Genomic DNA, 16,944 nt, shown 5'->3' with positions numbered 1-16,944 from the left:
CTATAACATTCATGGGCATTTCATTAGTATAATACCCATAGAATGATGCTAAATACAAGCAAACAATCACTAAAGTTATGAAAAATAAAGAGAAATTCATGTTTTGATGATGAATTTTATCTAGAAGGTTAAGAGATGAAGAAGTTGTGCAAATAAATGGTTGAAGGAACAAGTATTTATAGGGCAAAAACTAGCCGTTTATGACCGTTGGTGAATAGTGTTCATGACCGTTGGGGGTGTAGTTGTTTTCTATCATGGGATTTTAACAATTCTAAGTTGTTGAAGTAACCAATAGGTGGGAATAATTAATTTATGGGTGTTAGAGAAACTTTTTCAGAAAAGTTTGTGAGTCAAAAATGCTAGACTAAGTAATATAAGAAGATTGGGAAATTTTCATTTTTTTTACTATTCACCAGGTACTATTCATAGTGGGTCCCACAGTGGGGTCCGCAAGGGTCCCACAGTAGGGTCCACATGGGTCCCACAGCGGGGTCCACCCCATGGGTTCCACATGTTGATGCAGTAGTGACACATTGATGACTTAAGCAAATTACTATGCTTGATATTTTGAATATGTTATTATTCCACTATGCTTATTATTTTTAATATTTTATTAGAATAGTATCCCAAGTTTTTCCTATAAATAGCCCTTCCAAAACTCATCTTGAAATCACAAAAACCTCATTTCCTTTCTCTTACTCTACCAAAAAAAAAAAAAAAAAAAATATTCTTAACATCCTTCTAAAGTTCTAAACCTCGGAGATCTAGGCGAAGTTCTGTCCATAACGCTAGCCTTTTAGGTAAGCTCTTCCCGAGCCTTTCCTTTCAGTTATTTAGTTATTATATATGTATAGATTATTTTACTATGCCGTTATAATGCAAAAATTTATATATAGATTAATTTACTATGCCGTTATAATGCCAAAATTTATATATAGATTATTTTACTATGCCGTTATAATGCAAAAATTTATATATAGATTAATTTACTATGCCGTTATAATTTATATATAGATTATTTTACTATGCCGTTATAATGCCAAAATTTATATATAGATTATTTTACTATGACGTTATAATGCCAAAAGTTATATGTAGATCATTTTACTATGCCGTTATAATACCAAAAATTTATATATAGATTATTTTACTATAATGCCAAATTTATATATGGATTATGTTACCATGCCATTATAATGCCAAAATTTATATAGATTACTTTACTATGCCATTAAAATGCTAAAATTTATATATGGATTATTTTACCATGTCGTCATATTTTACAAATGCCAAAATTGAAATATGAACTATTTTTTATGTATCCTCATAATAGTAAACTTATATAGGCTATGGTCATACTTTGGACTATTATTATGGATTCTTATGACCTTATTCCCTATTATTATGGACAAGTATTATGACCTGGACTTTTCAGTATGACCATGACCACGACTTTTAGATCAGGACCTTGTCATGGACAACTATAGTATGACCATACGCCTGGACATAAAATAAGCACTAAAACAGGAAAAATGGGATAATAACAATTTTAAGCTAACATTTCATAATGTAGATTTTATGTAATTTAATAGTTTGTGTTTTTATCAGGAAGATAACAATTTCGATTGTTTTATCAAGACGCAAGGTAAGTAGAATCCTCATCTACAATACAAGTATTTTATGTGTCTTATGTGCATTTATATGCTTTATATGTTAATCTGTCATATTGTTCTTATGCATAAGTTATTTTCAAGAATGTTATATTATGCATAAGCACGCTTAATGTTCACAGACAAGTTATTGAAAACGTTAAAGTAGAGGTGCTGCTTGGGAGACCTAAGTCCCAAAAATGTAAGGAGGGAGATGTACGTCCCTATATGATGAATGTTTATGAGGGAAATTTCCTATTATCATGTTTATGTTCAGGTGGGAATGTGATTCCCTATGTAATGCCGGCAGCAGCATCCTCTAGGGCCCAAAAGAAAGGAAAGTGAAAGAAAGAAAATACATAGCATGTTGCATGTTTATTTTAATGCATATGAGGTAGTTATTCTACTTACTGAGCCTTAGCTCATCAGATAATGTTTTGTATTGTAGGTAAGAGACCCCAAATATAAATTGTTGATGAGTATACGTGGGGCCAACATGACTGTACATATGGGGCTGACCTGAAGGGAGTGGAGTTCTGCTATGCTATTTTATAAATAAACAAGAAACTTGGTTTTATTATATTTCATTAAAAGTATTTTGTGAACTTTACCATTTACTTAAAGCTTTAAAAAGTATTTCATGAACTTTGTAATTTACATAAAGCTTTTCAATTTATCAGTTGGATACATTTTCATTTCTACGTTAAGGTGTAGTAACGCCACGAAAATGATTTATAAAAGTATTAAGATTTGTATGTAAGATAAAGTTTTTATCTAGTTGTGAGTATTGTGTGGTTAAGGTTATAAACATTATTTATGTATTGTTTAGTAAAGTTTTTGTAAATTCAGAATTTCAGTATTGTCATATTTAGGTTAAAATTTGTTTTTACTCTATATATATGTATGTTAAGAAAGGAGGTTGTTACAAATTGTCAAATTTTACACGCGTACACAAAAAAACAGGCACGCGTGCAACAGACAGTTTAGACCCTGTTTTTGTATCATAATTTATTCAGAATTTATTCAAAATTTGTAAGATGTTCTAGATATCTATAATGTACACCATCATATAAATTTTTTTTGGATTATAACTATTCAGGTGCTGAAATAGAAAAAGGATGCACCAGTGTTGCAAAAAAAGGGGATGCGTTGTAGTAGCTCCCTAAAATTGTATTCAATCAATAAAAAATGTAAATTAATTTAAAAAATATATATTACTTTTCTTAAAGGAAAAAATATATATTACTTAAAATTACTAAAATAAAATTTTATTCATTAACACATATTTACTAAAATATTTTTTTACTTATTAATTAAATTAAAATTGTGTTATTGTATTAGTTCTTACTCACACTATCAAATAATTTTAATTTAAGAACATAATAACTAATACCATAACACAAATTTGATTTAATTAATAAGTAAAAAAATATTTTAGTAAATATGTTTTAATGGCTAAAATTTTATTTTAGTAATTTTAAGTAATATATATTTTTTCCTTAAAAAAAGTAATATATATTTTAATTCATTATTTAAATTATTTTACATTTATTATTAATTAAATACAATTTTATTTGACTTTTATAATTTTAAAATAAATTAAAATAAAAATTTTAAAATAATTAATGAGTCCTTAAAGAACAGATGCACCAATATGTTAGCGTAAAAAATGCACCAATATGTTAGCGTAAAAGATTTTTGCCTTAAAAAAAGACTAGGGATTTAAAGGCTATTCTATCAAAAGATGAGAGAGTTTTGCCTTAAAAAAAGATTAGGAACTTAAATGCTCATATATAGAAAGATCAGAGACTTTTGCTTCATAACCATTTTTTTAAATTCTATTTGTTTTCTGTTTTAATGAATTTTGGCTATATTTTTATTTATCATAATGAAAGGGTCACCCCAAAATTTGCACCACAAAATTTGAAAAACATTTCATTTTTATTTAAAATTAATATATAATATATACTTTTCAACTTATACTCACATTTTTCTAATTTTTTCTGTCATATTAAAAAAAATACATATTTTAAATATTAAAATAAAAAAATTAAAACAAAAAATATATAAAAAATTGTTCAAGGAAAAGTTTTTTTTTCTAAAAGATTATACATTATTTTATTTTAAAAAAATTATAAAAACTTGATAAAATAAAATTATTGAAATTAAAAAAAAAAAGAAGGAAGTTAAAGATTGTAAAAGGAAAAAATTGAGAAAAAGTATTAAAAATAATTTTAATTTTTAATTTTTCCTTTTTTAATTAATGGGGTGGCTATTCGTGGGTGCAAATATATACCCTTACGTAAATTAATAAATTTAATGTGGGAAGAATAATGATTAATATGTTACAACACTCTTAATGGAGGTAAAATATCTAATTCTTTATAATATAGAGAAAAAATTGTTAAATAGTCTTCCAATAAGTGATGTAAAGTTATATTTTTTTACCTAAATGAATAATATTTCTTTATATGTAGTGAAATACTATACATCAAGCTATAAATATTTTATTAATTTTTTTTATAAACTTTTGTATATATATGAGTATGATACTATTATATTTAATTATTTTATTTCTTAAAATGAATAAAATATTTTTTTTAAAATATAATATTTAAATGATGTAGAGAAAAAATAGAGAAATTGATATATGGTATAATATAAAAGTTTGAGATAAATTATAAAAAAAATATGTTTTGGTGATGTATTTTGTAATACACTTTCTCTATAATATTTAGCTAAAACTCACAAAAACACATTTCATCAGCTCATTTATATATATATTTATAATAGCTATGCATAAACTCCAATTAATCCATATCTATATTTACATAATATTTACATATCTTTTATATAATATTTTAATATTATTATTTTTTTATAAGTCTTCTCTCTCCTATTTAGTATATATATTTATGATTATTATTTTTTAATTATTTTATTTTACTTTAATTAATAAAATATGTTTAAAGATATAATATTTAAATAATGTAGAGAAATATATAAAAAAGATGATGTATAGTATAATCTAAAAATTATAGGTAAAATAGAAAAATGTATGTTTTTTTAAAGTTATTTTAAAAGATGGAGTAGAGCTGGAGTAGAGCATGAGTGGAGTAGCTATATTTACTATATAGCTAAATTATAACTAAGGAGTACTAAAAAAGCCATACAATAGAACTTTATCCTTTAAATTTTTTTACCTTTGTCTATAGTGTTTAGCTAGATTTATGTTACACTATTCATTATGTAAATATATTATATTATTACCTCTCTTTATATATATAAACATAAATAAAATTTATATATAGATTTCATTCTCTTTTTTTTTTTTTTTCTTTTTATACATATTATATATTTATATACCTATTAAAAGAATTTTATTTATATTTTATAATATGGCCAGTTCTTAAGTCTCTCACCGGACTTAGTCCAACAAGTGGGACCCAAAAAAAATTGCTAAGTGTCAAGCTATTGAATTATTTGGAGTTTTTATTATTACATGATTTTACTTAATGAACCGGTGATGTAAACCGGTTGTAAAAAAAAAATTGAATCATGGTCTGAAAAGTATGGGCAAAATAGTAATTTGCAGGTAAAAAAAGTCTACAGTGGAGGGCAATAAGGTAAAATTAGTATTGTGTTCAAACATATTTACGAAATTGGGAAAGTAATGTTTAAGAGTCACTTAGTAATTTTTAAAGGAGTAGTCAGGAATAATGTTGCATGTAAAAGTAATGAATTTCCAGTAACTCATCTGTATATAAGTAACATTTTGATGTCAGTAAGTAATATTAAATATAGTGGTTAGTAATAACATAATAGCTGAAAGTAAAAAAACCGAAAGTAATTATTGTTTGTTTTTTTGTGAGTAACAAATGAATTGTCTTAGTAAATATCTCAGTTTTGTTTGACTTGTTTAATGGTTAGAAGAATGAATTATCATTGATTATGTAGCTTTAGGTTGTATAGTTAATTTAGAATGAATTTTGGCCATTATATGGTATTTGGTATTTGGTATGTAAGACTTTCCCTTTGCATAAATTATTTTATAATCTCCTGATGTATAACACAATTAGAGTATAATAATAATAATACCACTAAACGTACCATATTTAAGTTATAATATTTGTATGGTTGCTCGATTAGGAGTCACTATTTCGTTAAAAAAAGTGTGATTAAAATATTTCTCTTGTTACATCCATGAATCTAGCTAGTCATAAGCAAATTTACTAAAGATTTAATATAATGACCCAAGACCTCTAAGCGTAGAAAAAGAAGCTTCAAGGAGTTCTACACCTTTTGATATATATATATTGTGAATTCGTACCCACTTTTTGATCTGCAAATGGTAAAATTTTAAACCGAAAATAGCACTAAATATAATAAGAGTTAGGGATACCTTCCTATATTCACAATAGCTAAATGAAAATGACATTTAAAATAAACCAAGCACAGTTGAAACGCAATAGCCAAAATGAATGTCTGAACACAAGTAGAGTTGAGATAGATTAGTCAAAATTAGTGTCCCAACAAATACACTTACAATATCAAAGTTCGGATTGAGCACAACTCATCCTTGGGCATTGTAGTAAAGGATGTTATTTGTAAATGATCTCTTTGCTGATAACTTCGAACAATGTCCAAGAATTGCGAATAGAGTGGCTCGTGCCCTTACAAAACTTCACTATGCAAGAGGATGATGTATGCCTTGTTATCCTTTTGTATTAAATCTCTTATTACGGTTCATGCTTGCCCTTTCTAATAGAAACATCAGTTTTGTTCAAAAAAGAAAAGGTAATTCTAGGCATTTGACCTTCATGTTAATGGATTATGAGAATATGCAACCTCATAAGATGGATGCCCCTTTATCTTTTCTCTAATAAACTGTCTATTGAAAACATAGTTGATAGTTATAGACCAGTATATTTAATCCAAATTACTCTTCATGCTTCTGTTAGACTTCTCTACGGTTTGCTTTTAATAAATCTGCAAGAGATTATATTGATTATAATTATATTATGCTCAATCATTGTTATTTGAGGGTCATGAGAATGATTCACATTCTTCTACTGCCCTTGTGATTAGTTGCTTTGTCCTAGCTGTAGGTTGTTATTCTGTTGAGCTATCTGTCACTAGCTCCTCTTTGTATTTTCATCACTTGCATCAACTCTATTAATAGTGGAATATAGCTCAGTTATGCTCACCATTACAGAGCATAATTTTCTCTCATTCAAACCCTTCTTTTCTGTGTTTTCTCTTCTCCCGTTAAAAAGTTTCTTTTTTATTAATTAAACAATTTAGTCACCCAAAGATTATTCTGAAACTGAAACTACTTGCTACTCAACAAAGATTTTATTATTATTATTATTATTATTATCATGGCGTCTGAGGAAGCACCAGAGAGCCCTCTCCTTGTGAACCCAACTGCGTAAAGACCAACATTTCCCTTCCAACCTTGTGGAAATGGGGCTTTGGGGAATCCATTTTTGGAGAAAAATTCACCTTCCTGATTCATAGCAAAACCAGAATAAGATCAGTATAAATGAATAAAAATGACTCTGATCGAAGAAAGCTTTTTTGGGCTTTCCTCTGTTTTTGAAACTAAAAACAGAGTAACTTTTTTTCAGAACATTTTCTCACCTGAAGCCATGAAGGAACGTTGCTGCGATAACCAGTGGCGAGAATGACTGAGTCAATGTCGAGAGTTTCGCCATCGACGAGTTCGACTTGGTTACGTGTGAATCTCTTGATTCCGGCAACGACTGTAATATCTCCGGATTTGATCTTCTCTAATGTTCCAATATCTAAAACTGGGGTCTTTCCTTCTGTATTTTTCAGCGTTAATGGTCATGTTGAAGGTCTTTTTAGGCCATATTTTTCAATGTTTCCCAGAACTAACCATGACAAGAACAACATGAGCTTGTCAACAAGCCAGAGTGGGAGCCATGCCATTAATTTTTGATTTTCTGAAAATTTCTCTGGGTAATTAAAATTTTTTGTTGTTTGCTTAAACAAATTAAAAACAAACTAAATGACAATCGGTACCTGGTTGAAGGAGGTCCCTAAGGGTATATGTGTATTTTTGTATCATTAAATCAACACATTCAAATTTTACCATTCACTTTAAAAACTAACATATCCTATAACTAATAATAATGTTGGACTAAGTCCTGAAAATAAGAACTGAAGGACTAAAGAAGTCCCCTTATAATATTATTATATTTAATCTTTTAATATATTTTATTTTCATTTTAGCACAATATTATATATACTTAATATAAAATATGACATATTTAAAAGTGGATTATATATTTTATAATATTAATAATTAGAATAACAAAATATAGATTAATATTGAAAAATATATAGATTAATAGTTATAGAAAATATTTAAAATAAATAAAAATGTGAAAATATAATATTTAAATGATATAAAAAAAAAATAGAGAATTTGATGTATGATGTATGATATAATGTAAAAAGAGCACCATCCACCCATTATACATTATAGTATAATGTATGATATAACGTAAAACTTAAAACTAAAATAGAAAAATGTATATTATAAGGAAGCAATCTAAATAATGAAAAAGAGCACCCACCCATTGGGAGTGCTCGGTAAAGTAAAACCTTGAATACTTGAGTGCGTTTCTTAAATCTCTGTAAAACCCTAAAAGCTGTTCTTCCTCAAACGCTCAGCCACTGCATCACCACCGCAAAAGCAGCCATGGCGCTTACCTCTCTCCGCCTCCGCCGAACCCTCAGCAGCACCATCTCCACACTCGGTCGCTCTCTCGCCGCCACTTCTACAATTTCTGCTCCGTCTTCCTCATCACCTCCACTCCAGGGCTTCATTTCGGTAGATCCCCCAACTTTGGTAGAGCATTCATGGCCTCTGCTCCATCAATCTCGTCAATTCAGATCGTCCTCTCTCTCGCTCTTGTCTGCCCGATCAGCATACGGCAATAGCAACAACCAGAACGACGAAATTGGGCCCGACACGATACTGTTCGAGGGATGTGACTACAACCACTGGCTCATCGTCATGGATTTCCCCAAGGACCACAAACCTTCCCCTGAAGAAATGGTTCGTACCTATGAGGAAACCTGTGCCAGGGGCTTAAACATCAGGTCTAATCTCTCCCTTTCTCTGTCTATATACATATTTATATATATATATATATCTATAGGGTATATGTTCCCCATTTTTTTTCCTTTTTCTTCTATTATTGTAGTTTATAAGATTAGAAATGAATAGAAATTTTCATGAATTCTATTTCTTTGGGTAATGCCTTTTATTGGTTTCTTTCTGTTCATTATGTACAGGGTAAATGATTATCAAATGGGCTTTTCTTTTTTCTTATATCATGCATTTATATATTTATGTTTTGAATTATTTGGATGTATGCGTTTTAACTTTTTCTTCCTGGGGTTGGGGTGGCCTGAATGGGATTACATTTTTTTAAAATGTTTTCATCTTTGTTTCTTTACTACATTACTACATGTCATGAGTCTTTTCGTTTTAAACATGTTTTTGTTTTGCACTGAAAGAACTAGTTAGCAGAATGATTCATATAAATTTTTGCTTCTCAGCGGCTTGGCACCGATTTTTGAAAAAGATTTTATGTTGCCCTGTTGTTGGAGAGAAAATTTGAATAGTTTGATAATAAATTGATTATGATACTGGGTTTGTCTTCTGTTTCTTCATTTTTTTATATAAAAATAATAATAATTTTTTTTCATTTACGTTAGTTTGAAGGGCCTTCCAGCAAATTCTTTTATGTCTCAAGACATGTTACATGTTATTAGTTTTGTACTCCAGATTAGATTTGTATTCAAAATAATTTAGCCTTGTAATAATTGCTTTCTTGGATACAGTATGGAAGAGGCAAAAAAGAAAATTTATGCTTGTAGCACAACTACTTACACAGGCTTTCAAGCTGTAATGACCGAAGAAGAGTCAGAGAAGTTTAATGGTAGTTTAATGTGACACAAAAGTTTACTATTGAAAGTTTATGGAAGTTCAATAGTCATGATCTTAACTTTTTGCCTTGAACAGGTCTACCTGGAGTTATCTTTGTACTCCCTGATTCTTACATCGATCCACAAAACAAGGAGTATGGAGGTATTTAACATGAACTTTAGTTTGTTTGTTACAACATCTATTTATTGTGTACTCAGTTGCATTTATATCCAATGATTTCTAGAGAACTAGATTCTATCATAGATTATAGTTGGACCTGTGTAGCGTATTTATTTATTCAACTGCTGTAGTATTAAAAAAATAATAAAATGAAAATAGAAAAACCTGAGACTTTCTCTTCAATTATCAGGGGATAAATACATTGATGGAACAATCATTCCAAGGCCACCGCCAATTCAGTATGGTAGGCAGACTGGAAGATATGGTGACCGCAATCAGCGTCCAAACCAACCAAGACAAGGTCAGCCGGGAGGACCAGTGCCAAATCAGCAGGGAAATCCCTCATATGGTCAACAGGGTCCTATGCAAGGAGGTGGAAGGAACTATGGACCTCCACAAAGTTATCCATCCCAACAGAATTATGGACCTCCTGGACAAGGGGAACAAAGGGATCGTATGCCAATCAATGCTCCTGGTGGGAGGAATCCATACGACCAGGGAAGTGGAGGTTCAACCCCTTCATATCAGGGAAGCTACAACCAGGGGGGTTCAGGAAATTTGTATCCTCAACAACAGAGGGAATTCCAACAGGGAGATCAGAGGAACTATGTACCTCCTAGGCAGCAGGGTGGTACTAGGGAAGACTATAATAACTATGGCCCAACGCAAGGTGCACCTTCTGGACAAGGAGTTGGTGGATATCAAGGCCAGGGACCCCGTGAGCCTTATTGGCAAGGATCAAATTCTGGAGCTGTTGGGCAAGGAACTCCTGGTTATGGGCAAAATTATCCTGGGCAGAATCAAGGACAAGGTTTTCCCCAAGAGGAGCAAAGGAATGTGCCAGGCCAGCAAGGGAACTATCCACCGATGGGACAAACTGGAACCAATCAAGTAAGAGATTCCATGTTAAGTACTTAATATTAATTTTCATTTCATGGAGTACTAGTTCTTCACCATCCGGTTTTATTTATTTATATTTTGCTGTGAAGTTAGATTGGTAATCTGGGTTAAGAATTTGTTATCATATAGCTTTTATGAGTTATAGTTTTTTAAGTTATATCATATTTTTCTGTCGACAGTCACGTTCCTGTAAACCCTAATACCCCTCTCTGAGTTTTGAAGGATTGACAACGTCTATTCTAAAGATAAAATGATGTCAATGATTTGGGTAGGCTGGCCTATTACAAATGCCTCTTGCAAACTAAACATTGAACACTTGGTCACGTACCTTAGTTCTTAATTTCGCTTTGACTGGACACTTTCAATTGTCAAGATAGATATATGGAAAAAACATTGATTAAGGCATCCCCTCAGTAGTTTTGGAGAAATATCGCCTACTAATTACTCTTGAAATAGTTTTATCAAAGTTAAATCTAGTACTTGTTATGTAGTTCACGATGTTGATGGAAAGTGAAAGCTTGTCTCATCTGGGGATCCTGTTTGAAATATGTTCTAGAGCCTTGTTAAAACATGTTATTAAAGCTTTGTCTCATTCTTAGTAGTCAAACAATGGAAAGTGCCAATCTCTATTCTGAACTTTTCCACATGTACCGTCGAGATTTTTTTACTACGAAATAAAACAGGAGATAATCTTTTGAAATATCTTGGTGAAATCAGTATATTCATAATAAGTTCAGTTATCACTTTTTTCATGAAACGAGAGATGACCCTGTTTTTTTGTTTTTGCAGGGAAGATATTGAGAACACTTGTTTCGTTGGAACGATTTGACGAAGGGTTTTGCTGAGGTTGTTGTGAGCTACATGCCTGTCTTGTTAGATTGTATAATCTCATCACAAACCAAAATACAAAACCTTCTGAATTTCGTAATGGTAAATAGTCAGTGTCTTTTAAAATGATGTTCAACTTTGGCAACAGAATTTAGAAATTAGGAACTGTTCTGTTTGTGCTTCTCCAAACTTCCCCGTCGTGCGGCCAAATGTGAACGCCTGAGTTCTATCATATTATCATGAGTTGAAACTTAATTATCCTATTTTATAAATAGAATATTTTGTTTTACAAGTTCGTTGCTATTTCAAGGGAACGTTTTTGTCAATTTTTTGCAGCCCTATTACCTGTAGTACTTTATCATTAGTTTAAATCAAATCATTTTTATTAAAATCCTAAAAATTTAATTTAAACCTAAAATGAACACAATCTTAAACATAAAAATTTATTAACTTGAAATAAAATTAAAGCTGCTTTTTTGTTGTTTATATAAATAAAATCTTAAAATTAAATTAAAAATCATGTTCACAATACATTCAATTTTTTTCATGAGTCTTAAAATAAAATAGGAAAATAAATTATTTTGGCTCGTGTTTTGGCCAAATATGTGTTTGGACTTTATGTTTTGCTAAATTATATTTCAGATTTTGTATTTTGTAATTTGTATTAAAATAGTACTCTTGACTTAATTTTGGTCAAACTAATCTATATATATATATATATAAAGGAGAGCTTCAAGGAGATTATGTGGCATTTTATAATCTCTTCAAAGTACTAATTCTATTTTCTCCATTAATCTAATTTTTTAATTCATTTACAAAATCCATTATTTTTTTTTTAATTTTTAAATTCATATACATTATCTTTGATTTTAACACTTAATAAACTTACAAAAATTTAAATAAGATAATAAACTTACAAATTTTTAAATAAGATATTTATATAAGATAATTTTTGAGTTATTATTATTAACAAAGAATAGAAATAGTGCCTTGAATGGGTAATTTGTTATTAATTAAAAATGCGTAATATATATTTTTTAGTATAATATCAGTTGTTATCCATACGGTTAAGTCACGTTTAGATTTTTTAGTATAATATCATTATTAAGTAAGCCATACAGATGCTTTATTTATTTGGTTTAGGTTTTTATATTTTCGGTTACACACATTGATTTTTTTTTTAATTTGTAATATATATTTTAGACTAAATAAATAATAAATTATTTTAACTTACATTTAAGAAATAGCATAAGCTTATAGTAGGCAATTAACGTAGACCCCCTCTATATATTATTATATAAAAATATGAAGTACATGATATTATTATGGTGTAACCATATGTTGATTTTTATACCATTTAATTATTATATAAATTAATAATATTATATATAAATATCTCTTCATGATTTTATATATATATATATATATTCTACACCTTCTCTATAACTCATATTTTCTTCTACTCTATTTTTTTTCCTCTTCTTCTCTCTAAACTCATTCAATAATTTTCATAATGAAGTATTCTTTTTTTTTCCGACTTAAACAATGATATAGATGATTGTATGGTAAGGATCAGAGTTTGTAGAGTGTGAGAGTCTGTCAATACTAAGAAGAATGGAGAATTAATTAGTATGAATATGATTTTTGTATATGAGAAGGTTGAATCAAAATTTCTTTTCTCAGTTTTCTTTATATTATCAATTATTTTATATTTAATTAATATATTGTGTGTTTTGTCACAGGTTAATCTAATGCATGCAACAATTAGGAAAATTTTAGTGTCTAAGTTCACGCAACTATTGAGTGAGGGTTCTTTATATAGTGTAAATAATTTCAAAGTTGTTGCAAGCACATGGCAGTATAGACCACTTTCAAATGACCATAAAATTATTTTTTTTGTTTCAACTAAGCTTAAGAGGCTAGAAGAAGGAATGATGAACATTCCAATCAATGAATTACAATTCATATCTCCAAATTTGATTGATTTGCGTATTAATGATAACACAATCCTCTCAGGTTCTTTAATTATTAATGTTTGTTATTTTTTAAAGTTTTAATTTTAAATTATTGATCTTTATATTCTAACATTTTAAACTTATTTATCTATCATGTGTTTAGATGTTGTCGGATGTTTATGTGCTGTGGGTGATGTTGAGATTGTTGGAGGTGGTTGGGAGCTTCAAGGAGATTATGTGGCATTCTATAATCTCTTCAAAGCACCAATTCTATTTTCTCCATTAATCTAATTTCTTAATTCATTTACAAAATCCATTATTTTTTTAATTTTTTAAATTCATATACATTATCTCTCTACAATATCTTCAAAGGACTAATTCTTTTTCTCCATTAATCTATTTTTTCAATTCATTTACAAAGATTATGTGGTATTCTACAATCTCTTCAAAGCAATAATTCTATTTTCTCCATTAATCTAATTTTTTTAATTCATTTACAAAATCCCTTATTTTTTTTAATTTTTAAATTCATATACATTATCTCTCTACAATATCTTCAAAGCACTAATTATTTTCTCCATTAATCTATTTTTTTTAATTCATTTACAAAATTCATTATCTTTTTTTTTAATTTTTAAATTCATATACAATATCTTTGTTATACCCAGATTTCGAGCCATAGTAAATATGACCTCGAAAGCTGAGTTCGCATTAAATGGTCACGTGAGGGTTAGGGTATGCTCTACGATTGTAAATCGAGCCTGCAAAGTATGATACATGACCTCGAATGTAGTGACCTCGAAATGATCTCGATCTCGAAAGGTAGCTCTGAGAGCCCCTCATCTTCAGGAACAACTTTGGAGCAGGGATCTTGAGCTCGATGTACTATCTCGAAAGCAATGTTAGCTCGGGAGATGTCAGTGGCTCGCACAATGACGTGAAACCTGAGATGCTGAAGCCTTGGAGATACGCTATGACCACCTTGAATATCTACAAATATTGTAAACATGAGATGTAATCCTCATTTATTGATGTAAATCCCCAAGAATCGTGGGATATTATTTAGTCAGTTATACGTTTCCTGGTCTTCAGGGACGTTTCCTTTTTTATCTGATTAAAGGCATTTAAAGCCATTTATTTTATTCACAAAAGAGTAACTACCCAAAATATGTGGGATAGTATTCTGCATCCTTCTCTATAAATAGAGAAGCCATGCACCATTGTAATGGACCGAAATTCTGATCTTTGAGAGAAAACTCTGGAGAATTCATGCTAAAGAATTTTTCAGAGATAATCTTAAGATTAATAACATAGACTCGTGGACTAGGCAGATTTAACTGCTGAACCACGTAAAAAACCGTGTGTTTGATTTGTTTGTTCCGTTTGGCTATCATTATTCATTGTTTTTGTGCTCTTCTTTTATCTGTTGACGAAAAACGGCGTCAACAGTTTGGTGCTTTCATTGAGAGCCTTAAGCATTCATCCCTGAGAGATTTATGGCCGCAAACAATCAGAACACTCCTGAAGAAAATTACCCAAGGCGTCCTGGAAAACAACCAATGGAGAACCCGGAGTCTGAGGAGAGAAGTGGATCCTCCGATTCCCGGGGACCACCACCTCAACCGAGGGATGAGGATATGTACTACAATCCTGAACGTTACGTTCCTATTGTAGAACTGGAAAACAGGCAGTTGAAACAACTGTTGGCAGAAGCCAACAAACGGAATGAGGAGTTGACTAGGATAGGCGCAGGTGGCTCAGCCCCCGCCTTCGCGCGAAAACCAAGTCCCTTCTCCAAGGGACGTGCATGTTCCTCCCCGGAGGCCCCGTGGACGACCACGAAAAGATGCTGCCACGAGGAGGCCGACTCAACCTCCGGCACCAGCAGAGCCATCCGCTCCTCCTAGGCCCTAGAGGAGTACCCGAGCTCGGGTCCCGCCTAATCCACCTGCGGAAGCACCTGCAGGAACTGAGAATAACCGAGCTCCTACCGAGGCTCGGACTAAAGTTCCTGGTAGCACATCGAACGCGACTGGCCCATCTCGGGCAAATTCTGGACCCTCTAGGCCGAAGCAAGGGAGGCAGCCACCGTCACCTATACGGTTCCCTCCATCTCCCGTAAGATATCCTTCACCTTCCCGTAGAAACGCTCAACCTGTTCAGAATCAGGATCAAGGGCGTACGGGGGATAGACAAGGACACAGGAAGACTTTCCAGGAGCAGAGAGGCCCACAATCTGAGAGAAGTCAGACGTCCCGGTCTCGCACTGCGGAGACAAGGCGACACGGGAAGAACCCATCTCGAAACGACCGATCAATAAGTTTCACCAGTGACGAGTCCGGAGAAACCAGGTCCGTCAGTAAACGCGACCGAGGTCGTAAAAATACTGGAAGCCGCAAGACCCGTCCTGACCTGCGGAATCATCTGAATCAGAGCAGGGGGAAGGGAGATCAGACAAATCCGGACCTAAGGAATCACCTAAATGGGCGTAGAGATCCCTCACGGAGACGCGAGCCTGGGATCATGATCAATGACTGGAAATTCCAGACACCGCCTAAGGACCCAGTCCAAGAAAGGATTGATCAGCTCGAAAAAGCCTTTAGGCTTTTAAAGAATGAACGAGGGAACGGTCGATATGAGGACTCTGACGAGGAGCTCGAGCCGTTTGCTCCCAATATTTCTAACACTCAGTTTCCCCAAGGGTTCCGGATTCCTCACGTCCCAGCGTTTGAGGGAAAAACCGACCCATGTAGCCACCTGAGTACATTCAACACTATTATGAGAGCTAGAAACGTGGGTTATGAGCTCAGGTGCATGTTGTTTCCAACATCATTGGCCGGACCTGCCAAGAGTTGGTTCGAGAAGTACAAGAGACACTCGATAACTTCATGGGATCAGTTGTCTAGGGACTTCAAGAAGCAGTTCCGGGCTATGATGGGAGTCAGACCAGAGGCATCCACTTTGACCAACGTCCGACAACAGCCGGGCGAAACACTGAAAAGCTATCTGACAAGATTTAATCTAGAGGTCGCCCGAGCTCGAGATGTGGATGACAGTGGGCACCTAATGGCTATCCGAGCTGATGTTTTACCCGGGAGTGCCCTTTGGGATGACATGCAAGGGAAACCGGTGAGGTCGATAACCGAGTTTAACAGACGGGCGCAGAGATTTGTCAATGTAGAGGAGGCGAGGTCAACGCTCAAGGCGACCTCGCAGACCGAAACTACAACGATAAACGTTAACTCCGCCTCAACCTCGGCTGACCCAGTAGCTTCACAGCCTACCTCAGAGAATCCCTCCAAGAGGAAAAAGAGCGAGGGAAATAACCCCGAGGCTGAGGGAGGAAAGAAGAAGAAAAGAGAAAGGTATTTCTCCGTATATAAAGTGCACACCGAGCTCAACGAGTCTCGGGAAAACATATACCTGGCTAATGAAAACCAGGTCCCCTTCAGGCGTCCGGACCCAA

General features: G+C 32.2%; 1 protein-coding gene and 1 pseudogene across 1 annotated transcript; one reads left to right on the top strand and one right to left on the bottom strand.

Moving 5' to 3' along the window:
- Positions 1-6,981: 6,981 nt before the first annotated feature.
- On the bottom strand, positions 6,982-7,604 carry LOC133785037 (probable indole-3-pyruvate monooxygenase YUCCA9; annotated as a pseudogene).
- A 660-nt stretch (positions 7,605-8,264) lies between these two features.
- On the top strand, positions 8,265-11,815 carry LOC133782125 (multiple organellar RNA editing factor 1, mitochondrial-like). The gene is made up of 5 exons (XM_062221328.1): positions 8,265-8,783; positions 9,531-9,628; positions 9,712-9,777; positions 9,986-10,686; positions 11,485-11,815. The coding sequence occupies exons 1-5, from the start codon at positions 8,380-8,382 to the stop codon at positions 11,494-11,496; spliced, it is 1,281 nt and encodes a 426-aa protein (XP_062077312.1). The 5' UTR covers positions 8,265-8,379; the 3' UTR covers positions 11,497-11,815.
- Positions 11,816-16,944: the final 5,129 nt, after the last annotated feature.

Source organism: Humulus lupulus, chromosome 6 (assembly GCF_963169125.1).
Source record: "Humulus lupulus chromosome 6, drHumLupu1.1, whole genome shotgun sequence".
NCBI classification, from domain to species: Eukaryota; Viridiplantae; Streptophyta; class Magnoliopsida; order Rosales; family Cannabaceae; genus Humulus; species Humulus lupulus.
Note: the sequence above shows the minus strand (reverse complement) of the source record. Positions and strands in the feature narration are given on the sequence as shown.

Excerpts from the sequence above, each read along its gene's own strand:
- LOC133782125 (XM_062221328.1), top strand. The coding sequence starts at position 8,380 with ATGGCGCTTACCTCTCTCCGCCTCCGCCGAACCCTCAGCAGCACCATC. Across the intron at positions 9,629-9,711 it reads AGAGTCAGAGAAGTTTAATG|GTCTACCTGGAGTTATCTTT; the intron begins GTAGTTTAATGT and ends TGCCTTGAACAG. Across the intron at positions 9,778-9,985 it reads ACAAAACAAGGAGTATGGAG|GGGATAAATACATTGATGGA; the intron begins GTATTTAACATG and ends TTCAATTATCAG.